The sequence below is a fragment of the Phasianus colchicus genome, chromosome 8, assembly GCF_987193195.1.
Source record: "Phasianus colchicus chromosome 8, bPhaCol1.hap1.1, whole genome shotgun sequence".
Taxonomy (NCBI): Eukaryota; Metazoa; Chordata; class Aves; order Galliformes; family Phasianidae; genus Phasianus; species Phasianus colchicus.
The window spans coordinates 25,138,922-25,155,240 of NC_143443.1; the positions used below are offsets into that span (position 1 = coordinate 25,138,922).

General features: G+C 39.7%; 1 protein-coding gene across 2 annotated transcripts in view; it reads left to right on the plus strand.

Moving 5' to 3' along the window:
• SORCS3 (sortilin related VPS10 domain containing receptor 3) overlaps window positions 1-16,319 on the plus strand; it is a 266,625-nt gene that overhangs the window by 229,656 nt on the left and 20,650 nt on the right. For both annotated transcript variants that reach the window (XM_090145482.1, XM_090145483.1), the window contains exons 15-18: window positions 3,724-3,841; window positions 5,367-5,500; window positions 9,666-9,779; window positions 11,237-11,408. In XM_090145482.1, coding sequence (XP_090001608.1) covers window positions 3,724-3,841; window positions 5,367-5,500; window positions 9,666-9,779; window positions 11,237-11,408 — 538 coding nt within the window. The remainder of the gene's footprint in view (window positions 1-3,723; window positions 3,842-5,366; window positions 5,501-9,665; window positions 9,780-11,236; window positions 11,409-16,319) is intronic.

Below are 16,319 nucleotides of genomic sequence, written 5' to 3' on the forward strand. Positions count from 1 at the left end.
AATGTCAGTAAACTGCCATTCTATGGCTTAGTTTGGAGAAACTTTTTAAAATTGAGCTTACTCAGAAAACTGACTGTCCAAATGCCATCTGGATTCTTGTATTTGTTGCTTCTCAAGGGCTTCCAGGTCAGACTACAAATATTGGAAAAAACCAAACCATTATCTTTGCAGTGTAAGACCTTGAAAACCCATCTCCTTTCTTTTGTCTTCTGCTCTTGCAATGAGCTTTCAGGAGCTCTCAGTCAGACCATGGCAGGCAAGGTTATTGAGGCAAAATTCATAGTACGTTATGTTTGCTTTTCCTCTCTGTCATCTTGATAGTTTGGTTATATTTAGGAGAAAAAAAAAAAAGTCCCTAATTTAGTAAACAAAGTAAATGAGAAACTAAGATGCATAAGGCATTGGATAAGATAAATGAAATTGTATCTTTGGATCAATGTGATGATTTACTGCTTTGGGGGTGGGAGGGGAGAATAAATTCCCACCAGCCCTTTTTCAGTTTCTCTCCTTGAGTGATTGAGACTTGTTTTATTTCTAAAAGTGAGTGGTTCAAAAGTAAGAAAAAACACACCATACAGCTGAGGTAATGAGTGTGTAAGATTTTTCTGTCCTCAACCAAAGAGAAGTGGCCTGTATGCTGTCTCCTGTCCTGCCTTTTACAGCTCTTCCAAAATCAGCTGTGCTGCATAAAGAAATCTAAATATACCTACCAAAACACTTAATGCTGAGTACTTTTGACATTTTAACTCAGCAGTTTAAGATGTTGGAACTCTGTGCTATCTACCCAGCCTTCTTGGATGGGCTGGGTGACCCCAAAACAGAGATCGTGGAGGGGAACAGGTGGATGCACCTTGAATCACTTTGGTAAAATATCCAGTGATATAGTTCACAAAACTAATAAAGGTAGACTTCAGCTGTAACATGCAGTCAGAATTTGTTCCCTTTGATGGTTTGTTTATCTTAGTTCTAATGCCAAAAAAAAAAGATGAAAGTTTTCATCGCTTTCCAGAAAAAGCTGTTTGGGAGTTCAGTGGAGCTCCACAGATAACAGATCTCCTTTCTGTTTGTTAAATTTGCTTACTTTCATAAATCTTTCAAACTTTCATATTTTCAGTGTTAAAATGCAATGTAGCCTTTGTCATTGGCTCATCTCTCCAACTGAAAAGTACCGTAGGCATCTGGGTTGTTTGACCAGTGAGCCCTGTTCACGGAGTACAGCTGCTTGCTGGGTGCTCTACATATGTGCAGTTCTTCACTCTAAAGCCTGCACTGAATGATGGATCAGGCTTAAGAAGCTTTTTATTAGCAGGAGAGGAAAAAGTTGCCACTTCAGGAATCAAGTGACCCAGAACCATCTCTGCAGCACAGAGAAAAACATCCCTCTCTGTTCACACTCCTCTAATTACATTTAGAGTAGTATTGTTTCCATCTAAATTATAGCAATTATATACAAAGATCTTCTTTGAAATCATTTAATTAAAGAGTAGCTAATGCTCTGTGCTTTTGGAATGCTAATATATAGCCTTCCACTTAGGAATCGTTGTTTTTTTCCATTAATTATTGTTATCACGGAAGAATTTCAGTGGCAGAGGATTTTTAGCTTGCTCTAACAGATTTAAAAAGCAAGGGTTCCGGTGCTTTTAGTAGCTTGATTTTTGTAGCACAAAGAAGCATTTTACTTTCTTTCTTGAACAGTTAGTTAAGGTTCACTCCTAGGAACGTTTTCCTTCAGATGGTGACAAAGTGTTGGTTTTCTCTAACTGTTATCTTTTGGGTTCAGGCAAATGTTTGTATGTTCTCCCTTCCCCTTGCTCTGTCTTCTATGTTACGCACACACAGGTCAAATCCTGAACTGATATAAACCTGCTGGGCTAAATGATTTCAGTTTGCTGAGTTGCTACTTTGCAGGAATGACATTTCAGTCATGCGTCAAACAAGATTCATGGGAGAGCTGCCCAGTTGTGCAATAATACCATGACCAGATGAGCACCCTAAAGAGCATGGAGTGAAAGCAGTTGTGGCATAAGAGCTGGTGGGATTTATCCAGTAACAAGGCAAAGTCATGATTTGTCCTGAAGTTAGTAGTCTGGGCAGTGAGGTGAGAGCAAAGCCAGAAACAGTGAGTGATTACAGTGAAAATTCTGGGAAACTGGAGTAACACTGGGGTCACAGCAGAATCTGGATTGCAGATCTGGAAACTCAAGATAATTTTTTTCTTTTGCTTCACTTTCATAGGGAATTTTGTAAATCATCTGTATCTCTCAATCTTTCTTTTCTAGTCTGGAATAATTAAAAACTTTAATTCTTGTAAGTGGCTTGGTTGAAAATGTAGATTAGTGGAAGATATATGAAATAACATATAGGAATATATGTAGTGAAAAAAATGCTTTTTCTCTGCCTTCTGATTTTTGCTGTAAGAGTAATATGATGCCATTGCTGAATGACTGTCAAAAAAGATTTCAGTTTCATATACACGGAATCTTTTAATACAGAACTCATATTTTGGATAAGTAATGACAATGAGTTTTTAGGTTCTTTTATGTATTCATTGAACATGACCAAGACATTTTGTTCTAATGACAAATCAACATAATCGTTGTGGGGTTTTTTTGTTCTGTTTTTAATGTGCTCTCCCAGCCAATGAATATGTGTACTGTTGTGTTATGACTTTTAAAGTCTGGTCACCTTTATCCCTGCCCTGATCTCCTCCTATTACATACTTCTCTGGAAATCCAGCTGCAGTTGTTTGAAAAACTGCTTCTTACTGAGAAAACCATGGCTGACCAAGGGAATAGGAAAATTCCCTTAGTCTTTGGGATGATGGTGGTTTGGTGATGTGTACCACCAGTGCTCATCATTGCTTTGATCCTTCTTTTCTAGAAACTTAAGATACTAGATATAGTTTCCCCTGCAGATGAAGGAGGATTGTGTAGGTGGGAAGGGATTTAGAGAGATCTGTGTTTGATAACTGTCTCTACTGCCAACATGCCAGCAAGGTTCAAACTTGGGCTCCAATGCTATTTAATTTCATATGATCACTTTCATGATCCTATTTGCAACTGGTCTGTGCTTTGGTTACAAATTACAGTGAGTCCTTTCCCCTTTGTTTCTGAGTGCTGACCCATCAGCTCCAACAGCTTGTCTCAGCATGAGCCTTGAGGTCTCCTGGAGTTGTGTGGGAAATATGTTGTTTTCATCCTGAAAATCAACTTATTACTCACTTTATTGAACTGTGGACTGTGGTCACTGACTGCTGATGATGCATGACCTACTCAAAAGAATTAAAAAGAAGCTCAACTGATAACCTTACAGTGGTGACACTTTATAATCCCACTCCTACTAGTTGTAGAAGTGCTTTTTTTAAAAAATGTTGCATTTACAAGTTAGAAGGGAGGCTGCCATCTTTACAGGTTTCTTGCCTACAGTCCCAAATGTTATATCAGGTGTATCTTTTACAATTCGGAAGTAGTAAGTTTGTGCAACCAGGCAGCTGAGCAGTGAAGAGACTGATTAAACGAAGAAAAGGATTGATTTTGAGGCAGACAAAATAGATATATTCATCAGAGTAGCTCCCTCCCATTTTTTTAGATGCATAACTTTCTAGTGTGGCTCTTTACTGTTCTGAGCGATACCTAGATGTTTGCATTAGACTCAAAGCTCGTTGTGCTTAGTGGAAGAATATCCCTGCCTGATTATAGTTCTTTCTTTTTCCCTCTCTCTTAGAATTTTTGGTCACTTCAGTCTCCGTTCTGAATGGCAGCTGGTCAAGGTGGACTACAAGCCTATCTTCAGCCGGAAGTGTAACAAAGATGACTACCAAACCTGGCATTTGCACAATCAGGTACTCTGACTGTATAGGGAGGAGATGGGGGGGGGGTTCCTTTTCTGTTACCCTGTGTTTATATATATGTTCTTTTCAGCAGAGCATGTTTTTTACATACATCAAGTCACAATTCTAACCTGTTGATGCTTTATTTCCCCTGAAATATACACATAAATAAACATGGGGTCAGTCTTCTCCAAGCAAGTTTGAGAAGTTGTTAACTTCTCTCTGTATGAAAATATTCCGTTTTACCAGATGGATCTTTCTGCCCTTGGTGCTCGTGACAATGTAAAACCTCACCTTGTGATTGAATTGTAGAAGACATTGAACTCCTTGTAGCTCTATCAGTGACTCAGAAAAATAATTTTCTTTCACTTTGCCTCTATTTTCCATACTCAAACATGAAAATAAAAACATTTATTCACCTTTCAGGTCCTGCAGATGTATATAAAGCTCTGGGGAGTCCTTGAATAAAAGCCACTAGAGAAAACCAAATTATTTTATTTTATTCAATGATACATACTTTTCTTTTCATACATTCTGTCTTATTTTTGTACTGGATATACTTGGATCCTAAAGCTGCTTGAACTGAAGGAGTGCAATATCCTCTGAAGATTCATTATAGGTTATGGGCTACCAGTATGATGTCCCACTCCCTGCAGGGGAACTAAAGTGAAGCCAGAACTACTGGCACTGTGATTTTCCTGTATGAAACCCATGAATTAGAAATGAACATTAATAAGGCAAGGATGTATCAGATGACTAAAGTTATAGAAGAGAATACATGAAAGAAATTTAAATGAAAGAAAAGGAAGGACGTGTGTGGTCAGGCAACCATCTTGGGAATCGCTATTAGTGGGAAAGAGAAATATTTCAATTAGACGCTGACTTTTTATTCTTACTTTTATGTAGATAAATTATTTCTGCCTCAGAGAAAATTCTGCTTGTAACAACTCCCCAAAATGTCAAACGTTTCTTTTAGATAAGCTATTCACAGTAGTGCTCTTGAAAAACTTTGTGTGCAGAAAACCAAACGTAACATGTCATCAAAATTACTTGAAGCCTGTAGTGAAGCCAAGTCTACCAAAGAAAGAAGAGGGGAGCCAGACTCCTGAAACTGACACTTGATTTTGGGTTTCAGGCTCAAGCAATTCTTCTCATTATCAGTGTTATCTGACATGTAGAAGAAACCTAGAGGTTCGTTCCCATTTCTTCTCAGGATAATTCATAGGACTAAAGCTGTAGTGGGTGCCTTCTGAAATATGACATGACCAGGTGATGGCTTGCATACTCAGGCATTATGGGTGCACTGTGGCTAGCATCCCAACTCAAGTGCTGAACACAGTGCTTGTGGGTACTCCCAAGGTGCTTTTTGAGTTTGCAGTCAAGAGCCATGACAGGCAGCTAGACTCTAAGCTCTCAACTCTCCCTGTGGTAAATGCATGCTTTTGTTGTCTTTTGTTTCCTTGTAAAATGCATGGTTTAGGGCCCAGGTGCTACTACAACTCTCTGTTTTTCTTTCTCCTCCTTATCCTTGCCAAAGGGGGAACCTTGTGTCATGGGTGAGAGGAAGATCTATAAAAAACGCAAGCCTGGATCTCAGTGTTCCCTGGGTCGAGACTATTCCCAAACTGTGGTGTCTGAACCATGTATCTGTGGTCAAGGGGACTTTGAATGGTGAGTGTGTAATTTTGGTAAATTTTGCAGAGCTTCTTTCTGTAGCATTGGCAGTGTTTGAACTACCGTCTGAACAGAGAACCTGATGGGGAAACTGGGTCTCATGCAGCTTTGTGAATTTGACTGCACCACGTAGCATAAATGTGATCCTTATATCTGCCATGTGAGAGATGCGTCCCTATTGTTTGCAGGGGATTTTTGTTAATCTCTGTGAGAAATCCAAGCCTGGAATTCAGAAGCAGAAAAATGTGAGTACTGATTGACATTCTTACGTCCATCGTTTTTAAAAGAGTGACAGTCAGGACTATTCTCTTTGGTCCAAAGCATGTCCTTTATAGTAGGAAAAGGGAATTTTCTCTATACTCACTTCAAAGGTCATTGAATACCTTGGGAGCAAGCTAGCAAAACTTACACATTTTAGATTATGATCCCTTTGAATTCTGGGGAACAATTTGTTGTTTTTTTAGCAGTGTTTTACTGATAAATCTCAGAAAATGCCTCAGTGATGTGACTGCACAGCCCACCCTTATCTTGTTTTGCATAAATACCGGTATTTCTAATTTTGGGGGGCTTTTATTTCTGAACTGCTGTAAGGTCATTTTGAAAGCAGCTTATTATTTTATATTAAAAATATAAACAGAGAAAGAACTGCTCTTTGATACTGCTTGTATGCTCAGGGACAGGAGTTAGAGAAATATGTAACAGTCCAGGATTTCTGTACAAGGGTATCCTATGGGGAACCCATGATAGGCAATACTTGAAGGATTTAAGACTGTCAGTAGCTGTGATGTCTGAGCCTACATGATCAGAACATCATTTAAATGAGGTTGAAAATAACCCTGAGAAAACTGATTTTCATTTTTATAGCAGTTTATCAGAATCAGTCTGATTTAGTATCAGTGTGATTCATGAAAACTTCACTTATCTTTGAATGCAGCCTGAAGAAATGTGAGGCACAAGGTCTGCACACTTATTTGGACCTAGGCTAGCTGAGACTCCTTTCTTTTCAGATTGTGAACACACTGAAATACAGAAAAAATGAATAAAAATACAGACAAGAGTGATTTATTGAATATTGGAGTAGTTTGTCTCTGTAAGATGTTCAGGGAAATAGAGCAGAGATTTTCATCTTATCTGGATGGATGCTTAATTTGTTCCTGATGCCAAAATTACATCTGAGACTCCTTAGCTTGACTCAGGAGATCTTTCCCTTTGTTCTCATCCTGAGAACTTACAGGATGAACAAAGTATCTTGCCCTGCAGTATCTGCCCTTGGCATTGGCATATGCCTCTGAGCCGCACCAAGCACTAATCTCTGGAGAGGCTTATGAGTTTGCTCTTTGCTTTGTGCCTCGCCAGCTTTATAATTTCACAGTGAAGCTTATATTTTCTAAGCTGAAGTGGAAAACTGCAGTAGCTAAATTGGCCTTAAATGCTGTTCTGCCTCAAAAAGTGTTTGCATCAGAATGCACCTTTTTGTTTAATTGACCTGATCCTTGCATGCGTTTGGTATCATTTTTGCTTAATTTTCCCACTAACATGAGAGAATATTGCTGTTAACTTTGCCAGTCCTGCATAGGAGATATAGTTAGAGGACAGCAAGCTGCTTTTTGTTTCAGACTCTGCATTGCCAACTAACTTCTAATTGTATATTTGTCTCCATTGCTAATGGAGAATCAGAAGGACTAGCTTTGCATTAAGGGTAAGATTTGATGCTAGTTTTTAAGGGCTGATTGGAAGAAGGTGGGGCAACTGTAGTGAAAAAAAGAGAAAAATCAACCTAAATGTGCTAATAGAGTTGTTAATGGGGTGTTAACCTCAATTTATCTTAAAGACGATTTTCAAAGAGGAGAGGCATACTCATCTACTCTGACTCTTGACTTCTAAGGGATGAGGTAGTCCTTTAGTGCATGACAAGACACACATTATTCTAGGATATGATTCATCAGCCTTCTTTTGGATGTTCACATGAGAATGGCAGATACTGAGGAGCACCTCTTCTCTTTGCTGACTAAAAGTCTCTATACGGGGGTTCTGATAGAGATATGCCTCCACTGTACATACCTACAGATGGAGAAACCACTCCTACTCTTTCAGTTGGTGCTTTTGAAAAGGAAGATATCTACTAAGCCTGTCTGGTTAGGTTTGCAATCATCAGTTGTTCTTGGATACGCCAACTGGTTTCTCTTATCTGTGAACTGAGCGCATCCCATGGAAAGGCAGAGAAAGGAGAGGGACTGACAGCCTGTGTTGTGTGAGTACAGTGACCAGCAGGTCCTAAAAGACTGACTCCAGTCTTCTCCAGTAAGTAATTTTGGAGGCTTGTTCTATTTAAGGAGCATCCCACACTACGAGGTTTGATCACGCCTGTCTTTGAGAGCTGTGCGGAAGGAACAAATGTCTGTAGGAGCCCTACAGCACAAGCTGTGACAACTATTCTCCTTCTCATTTGGTCATAGAGCCTTTGCCCCTGTCTGCCTCATCTTGCAGTGATATCAGTTTCCTGCTGTTAGTTATGAGGCTAATCTGAATTTCAGGGGCATAAACTGTAATCCGGGGTCACAATTCAACAAATACTCACAAGTCAAGGTCAGGGGTGATTTCTTCCAACCCTCACCATCATTTTAAAAATAAAAGCTTGGCCATTTTTGACAGAGAATGGCAGAATGAATTCAGAAGTGTTATTAAAATGCTTACTGATCTTTCTTTTCCCTCTTCCTGCTTCTTTATTTACTCTGTCAAGATAGCTTTCCTGAGAACGACAGCACAGCAGCTGGACTTGATTATTTCTTTAACTTATGCAAACCCTGGGGCTCATGAGAAGGAAGGTGGGCAGCACGCAAGGTTTTAATATACATTTACCAGAAGTTAATGAACAAGCACAGAACCTTAAGGGCATACAGCAATGTTGTCTTTAATTTTATTAAATATTTATGCAGTTCTTTTCTTCTTTGGGGCAAAGTACAGCTCCTCCTGAATATTTTTAATTACCAAGTCACTGCCAGGCATTTTTGACTGTGCAGGTCGGACCCACTGAGAATGATTAAATTGAATGTTGAGGGAAAGAACATTAGGGAATCTCTGAACCTTTTAAAGTAGCTTGCAGAATTTTTGCCCTCCAAAAAGGAAAGTAGCATCTGGGGTCACTGGAGACATAACACAATTTTGTCTCACCAAAGCTCCTCCTGGAGACATTCTGCTGGCAATTCAGACCCTGAACAGGGGAAGGGATAAAGCCCAGAGTGTCCTAAAGTGCTTAGAGTGTTTTCAAGGCAGTGACTTCTGCAATGTCTGTGTTTCCACATAGGTTTAATTTGTTGGCATTTGTTAACCTGCTTCAGGCGAAAATCTAGATTCCGTTTTTATTTACCCCTTGAATCCAGCCTGCCAATAAAGGATATGCATACAAACTCGATTGAGAGCCTATTAAAGCTTGTGGAAAGCTTTGGATTAATCCCATTGCTTCATCATTGTTATTGGCATGCAAAGGAAGCTGTAAAAATAGTCTTAAATGCAATTACACATGCTTCTACTCTTTGGTAATCTAAGGAAGCATCAGTACTCTGGATTACTTCCTCACTTAACACAATACTGTGTAATCCTTCGATACCGTATTGTCCGTGCTGTTTTAATTTAGGGTTGGAAAAACATAAGCTATTTTTTTAATAGGCCAGCCTTAGCTTGGTCAAAGAGCCATTAACGTACATGTTTATAGACCTACCTAAGCTAGTTGTTCAAGAAATGTTCCTACTGTTTCATATTCCAAAGTACTTCCTTGTGAAGAAGTATCATCATTGTGGAGTTAGTCCAAATTTCTCTAAAAGCAAAGACTGTAAAAAGCATGTGAGCCAAAAGAATCCAGCAAATATGATGATTATTAATTAATGGGGAAAAAAATTAACGATATTATTTTTCTTCTGAATCCTTGTTCATGTTTTGATGCCAACAGAAACAGAAGTTCTCTGGTGTTCTGCAATGTTGGTAGTTCTGGTGTTGTCAGGTTTCACAAACGAATCAGGCACTTTGTCTCGAAATGATCCTAATCCGCAATGCTGTGCCATCCAGACCTGCCAACACACACACTGGGGAGCAAAGCATTGCTTAAAGGTGAGCTAAATCCAGTGAATAGGAACAGAAATACACTCATGACTTATTGTCTCCATAGTGACTACGGCTATGAGAGGCACAACAACAACCAGTGTATCCCAGCCTTCTGGTTCAGTCCATCCTCCCTGTCCAAGGACTGCAGCATTGGTCAAAGCTATCTGAACAGCACTGGGTAAGTGAACATTGACAGTTTTCTGGTTTTGGTAGACAAGAGAACCTGGTCTGACCTTTTTCTCCACATTCTGCTTGGCTGTTGTCCAATCTTATTTGTGTGGTAATGTTTGCAGCTGCGTCTGTATGGAACATTGCCTCATTCTTCAGAGACAGGGAGAAGAACATTAACATAAGTGACATGTAGATATTGTATTGCTATCAAGTGATATGTAATCCTTGGAGCCTAGACTTTTGAAGCTCCTCTGCTTCAAAATTAAAACACGAATCCAGAAGGTGCATGTAAGAGAAAGCTGAACATTTAAAAGAGCAGGTTCATGGTATTTCACCCTATATTTCATTGAAGCTCTTTCTTTTTTTAAAGCTCGTATTCATTATAGCTTCTGGTAAGGCTAAAATGAACAGTTTTCACCTTGTGATTTTTTTTTTTCCCTGCTATTTTCATGTTGTATACACAGTGCAGTGAAATTTCAGACAAGACACGTGCTGGTTTCTCTTGGTTATACCCAGAACATACAGCAAATGTTGGTCTATTATGGTGACATCATTTGCAAATGCTATTCTGTTGTGTGGGTGATAATATAAATGTTGGTTGCACTTGATGCAAAATTGTGATGTTCCTTCTCAGACACTGCAGGCCCTGAAGAGTCTACAGGACTGCTTCTAAATCACGCATTCTGCATGCCTGTTTATTATGGGCAGGGTGATTTAAGGTTGATAGTTGGGAGTGGCTGAAGAAAATGTGGCTGCTGTGAGTCTGGAGTTGTTTTGCTTCAGAAACAACATTCCCCTATACCCTTTCATCTCAAAGGTTGCTATAAGTATGGGATGTAATGACAGCCCTGGCCAGTGTGATTGTTTGTGGCCTTCTTGACAGAGAACAAAGAGAAAATTGCTGGAATCTGAACCTTCTTAGCCAACCCTATGTTTTAGTGTGAAATTACCAGAAAGGGTTAATCTCTGTCAACAGCCCTGGGAATAGTCAAGCATCTTGCAAATTTGCTAATATCTTCCAAGCAGATTCAAGAGAAAAACCTTTTCAATGAATAATTTTAAAATTGAACTGGACAAAGCCATTACCCGATCCTTCCAAGTGCTTACTAGCAGAATGGAGGCAGACACAATGGAATAAAAAGCTGGGATGCAGGGGGCAATCCTGCAGGCATAGCAAACTGGGAGAATTCTCAGTCTTTTAAAAACACAGGGTAATTGACCTCCATAATAAGTGCCTGTTCCCAGTGGTGCTGCTGAGAATCTCTGGAGAAGGCTGGATTGTGATTTGTTTGGTTTTCTCTGATTTAATAAGGTGTTAGTTTTGTGATTCTTCCTTTTAGTCAGGGAGTCATACAGGCAGTTAGCCTTTGAGAAAATGCATACATTATTATGGGCAAATAAAAACAAAAAAGAAACCTTTCCACCCGTTGCCTGGCCCAATTTCCTTTCATTTCTGCTCCCCAGGTACCGAAGGATTGTGTCCAATAACTGCACAGATGGCTTGCGGGAGAAGTATAAGGCCAAGATGGAGAAGTGCCCTGGAAAAGCACCTCGAGGACTGCACATCCTCACCAGCGATGGAAAGTTGGTCACAGAGCAGGGGCACAATGCCACCTTCATCATCCTTATGGAAGAGGTGTGTTTCCAGACTCAGCAAGTCTTTCACAGCATGGCAGGACTGGTACTTTTTTCCCTTCATCTGTCAGGCAGCTAAGAGGAGAAGAGAAATCAGGCAACGTTACTGAGACCTGGTGGAATTAATGAGAGAGCTGTACGTGAAATGTAGAAGCAAATAATACTGTGTCAATTCATATGTGTATTTGCCTGGTTATCTTGCCTACCAGTGAAGGATGCTGCTGAAGAATGACCGGAGATCTGGTCAAAATCTTATTTTCCCAGTAGCTTCTTGCTGCTTCTAGTGAGCTGCAGTTTAGGGAGTTTGTGAGTCAGAGAAGGAGTCTTTATGCTTACCATTTCCCAGTTTCTGGGTTGCTAACTGTTAGTTCCATCTTAGGTGAAGCATTATTAGGAAAGGTTAAGAATGCTAGGAAGTGTTCAGGCTCATGGGAAGCAGTGAGGGATGTTTAAACATGGTTGCTTTGCAGTAGGAATGGAGCCTCCTCAATCCACCTCCAAGTTCCCCAGTGTGTATTTGCTTTATTTTTAATGTGGTAGGATTCCTCCTTTAGCTGACAGTAGCACAAACATACAGTGCCATGCTGGTGATTGAAGCATCAAAATATTGAGGTATTTCTGGTGGTCTGAATCAGGTATCCCTCTGCTTAATGAAAACATACATTGCAACACTTGCCACTGGAGTCTTGTGGCCTGGTGGACAGTTAGATAGCTAAGGCATTTTGTATGCCTTTGTTTTTCTCAAAATATTTTTGCCTTTTCTGGTCTGTGATTTGATGTCTAGGGGTGTATGTGACTGCTCTGTTTGCAGCTACTGCACTCCCCTACAGGGAGGAGAGTAGACTACATTGGCCACCTAGACCTTCAAGAATATAAGGTACTCTAAGCCTGAGCATGCTACCATGGAGAAGTATTTTTTCTTGTGATAGCTTATTACTATTATTATTTTTAAACACATACATTTCTATTAATTTAAAGACTTGTCCAGTAACTATGTGTTTCATTGGAACCACACTAATCTGACAGGACTTCTTTACATACTTCCTCAGAGATTCATGCTTGCTCTGGTTTTATACAAAGGGAATTTCCTGTCTACATGGCTGATTCCTTTATATTCTGCAGACTTGACATGGTAAGACGATTTGTATAGACACTAGTGAGTGGGAGTTCAGAAAAGAACAGACATAATCTAAAAATTAGGAATCTAGTAGTAATTTATTAAGGAATTCAAGCGTAACTGCTGTGTACAAAGAATGATAAACAGATGGGGAATAAGGCAGCAGTCAAAGTAGCTGAAGAGTGGAGCCTTTACGAGCTTCTGAGAATAGAGATGCTGCTGCACATATTTATGTGAGGGTGTTGACTCTGTCCTTTGTTGAAAAACATTTCATTGGAACAATTTTTGTCCTAAGGAAAGGGTATTTGCAGGAACACGTTTTTGTGGGTGTACAGCTTGCTCTACAGAGAGCTGTATGTTGAGTTTGTTTCTTAAAATAAAAGGTCATTTTAAAAGGGGAAAATTATAAAACAGCCTGAGATTTTGGGGAAAAGTATTTCAGTCTTTCAGTATGAACCTGAAACTGTTTGAAGGAAAAGTCAGCAAAACAAATGAGTTGTCATCAAAATATTCCTCAGCAATTGGAAGAAATCATTTTTGGAGAAATCTTTATTATTACATATCTTACTGTGATAGAGATTAATTCTTTCCTCACTTCACTTTCTCTGCACAGTCTGCTGGAGGTTTTGTTGCAACTGAGTCTTTCTCTGTGACCTTTGTTCAGCCCTTCTACTCCTGCAGACTAATCCTGACCAGTAACTTTGTGTTTAGCCACCAGTTCCTTTCTACCTCCTAGAAGGACATGCACCCACAGTATACTGGTGTGTGACTGACCTTTATGTTGTCCAATGATAAAATAATATTTTATTATAGTTACTGGAAAACAATATTTCTCAGGATTTGCACATTCAGTCTTAGTGTAGTTCACAGTGGTAATTCAGGATATGTGTGTGGCAATGACAAAGAAATGCACTGACGGATGATCTTGCCTTGTTTTTAGAGGTATGGGGCTGTGCTGTGACTTCTCTGCATATATATGCAGAAAAACATGAGGAAACAAGAGCCTTTTCTGCTTTTTGTTTGAGTTGGAGCACGAAGACTGAAGACTGCCAGTATGCTGTTAAAGGAGTTGTATTCTTGACCAGATCTGTGATTTTTTTTTTTTTACTTGATCTTTCCTGTATATCCTCAGCTCCTCTCTGAAAGCCTGCCCCTCAGGCTTAAATGATTGTTTAGGTGGCAGCTGCAGATAGTGAACTGTTTGGTTCCATTGTCTTCTGTTTATGCCATCACACAGCTTCCCTCTTTCGGTAATTACAAGGTGATGGCAAAGCTTGATAACAGGTTTGTAAATGCAAGTGAGCTGAGAAAGCAAGCAGTGACTATTCAAAGTACAAGACTGAGCAAGTATTAGAGCTCTGAACATCTATTAGTAGATTACTGAACCATGTTTATAGAAAGATGTAGCCACAGATGTGCCATATTTTTACACAGTTTGAGAGTTTCATTAGAGGAACACCTTTAGATTCAGCAGAAACAAGATTGTGTGCTTCTGAATGCAATGGGAAGAAAAATTTCCTCCCAAGCCTCTTCTGTGCCTGCTTTGCTTTGTTTCTGATCTCAGTACTCTGCCTGCTCTTCCCTGAGCTTTGCCTTTATGTGGGTTATTTGAGGTTTCATGACCAAAATATATTATTTATGTATACAGATAAGAAAACTTTTCCAGGGTCATGTTGGGGTGATGACTTTGGAAGGCCATTATGTGGCAGTACTCTTCTCCACCTGTTCCATACCATTTGCATGCCCACTGGTGCCTGCATACAGAGCTCCAGTCTTTGTGACAGCCCTTAGCTCAGAGCTTTTGGTAGCTTATGGGGCTTAAAGCAATAAATGTGCCTCTTGATTATATATAGAAAGCAATTAATTTTATCCATTTGAAATGTCTCCAAAAGCTTCTATTTTAATTTAAATTTACAAATTCCAGAATGTCTGACATTGTATGTGGGGCGAACACTTCTTTTATTATTTTATATACTGGATACAGAGGTATGGAAAAGAGAAAGAAAAAATTAGTGTGATGGGCTGGCTTTTCATTGAAGACTAAACTCTCATAATTAGGTGGTACTTAGCCACAAGAAGTCACTTCCTATTTCTCTGCTTCAAACCTTCTCTTTTCAAATAGAATCAAATTGGAGAAGCAAGGAGAAAATAGAATTGCATGGCAAGAGAGGAGAGCTCCTGTGATAGGTACTGGAGTGACAGCCCGAGGTCACCAGTGATGAATCCAGCCCAGATCTGACTTTTATCTTCTGTTCAGTGTCTTTCATATGAGATGAGCTTGTGGTCTTAGTACATTCCCTCGAGAAGTAGTTTTGAAGGGCTTAACAAGCTGTGTGAGCCTTTCTATCAAATAACTGCATATCCCAAGAGAGTAATTTTGTCCCTGTTAGAGATTGCTGTTGAATGACTTAAAAAGAAACCTCTCTATCGAAACAATGTTATTGGCTACTCAGTATTATAGATACAGGTTTTGCTGTTATTTCCACTCTATTTTTATTTTTTTCTTTTTGTTTCCTACTATAATTTTAATGTCCTAATAGGAGAGAGGTGAAAATATATGGTTCCTAATAAAGTCAATGGCAATATTCCCCTGGCCTGTATGAAATGGGAATGGTGGAGCAAGAAAGAAGAGATATCTAGCACATGTAATCAAATGCCCATATTTCAAAACCTACATAATAAGCTAGACTTTATGGGTATGTGCTTGAAGATTCCAGATGTACTCTCAAGGCAAAATCATCCCTGAAAATACCATTTCTCCACCCTGATTTGTTAATGCAGGCAAGACAAAATTTGTGCGGCATACTCAGGTCTCAAAGAGCTACTGTAATGTAGTCTGGTCTATTGTCTGTGCTTCCATGTTTCCATCCAGAGGATAAGATCAGGTGCACTTTTGAAACTGGAATCAGTAGCAAAACACTGCATCCTGCTTCTGTCAGGGCTGCCATTACTGTTTGTATAGAAAAAATCATTAAGGGCAGAGGGATTCATGGTCAGAATCCAGGCTGAAAACTGTGTTCTTCCACACCCAGGTAAACCTGAAAAGTACTGCTTAGTAGAAATCTGGTGCTGTCAGATCTAAAACTCTTGGGGACTGTCACAATGTGATTGTCCCTGTCAATGTCTTCACTTCATCTAATCTGTATATTTTATGTAGGAAGCCTACTCCAGAAGATAATGATAGGACAAAGGGGAATGGTTTTAAGCTGAAGGAGGGAAGGTTTAGGTTGGATGTCAGAGGGAAGTTCTTTACTCAGAGTGTGGTGAGGTGCTGGAACAGGCTGCCCAGAGAAACTGTGGATGCTCCATCCCTGGAAGCATTCAAGTCCAGGTTGGGTGGGGCCCTGGGCATCCTGGTCTAGTACCAGATCTGGAGGTTGGTGGCCCTGCATGTGGCAGGGGGATTGGAACTTAATGATCCTTGGGATCCCTTTCAACCCAACCATTCTGTGATTCTATGAAGCTGTGCTTTCTTTTGCACAACAACTGGCCCAGAGACTTTTGTGAATTCTGACTTCAGTGGTCTTTTCCAGCAAATGGAGGACTGTGCAGACTCTGACCTGCCTATGAAGGGCTTGGAAGTACATCAGAACTGGCTGTGAGTTGGGTTACGTGGTTACTGCCCCTGCTTAGATCAGTATGGACTGGAACTGACATTAGCTTTGATGTTAACCCTGTGTGCTTACAGCAAATGGGACTTATGAGATGGCTATGAAATACTTCCACATTTTCTTTAAAAACAACAACATTAAAAATAACAACAACAACAACAAAAAAAAAAAAAAAAAAAAAAAA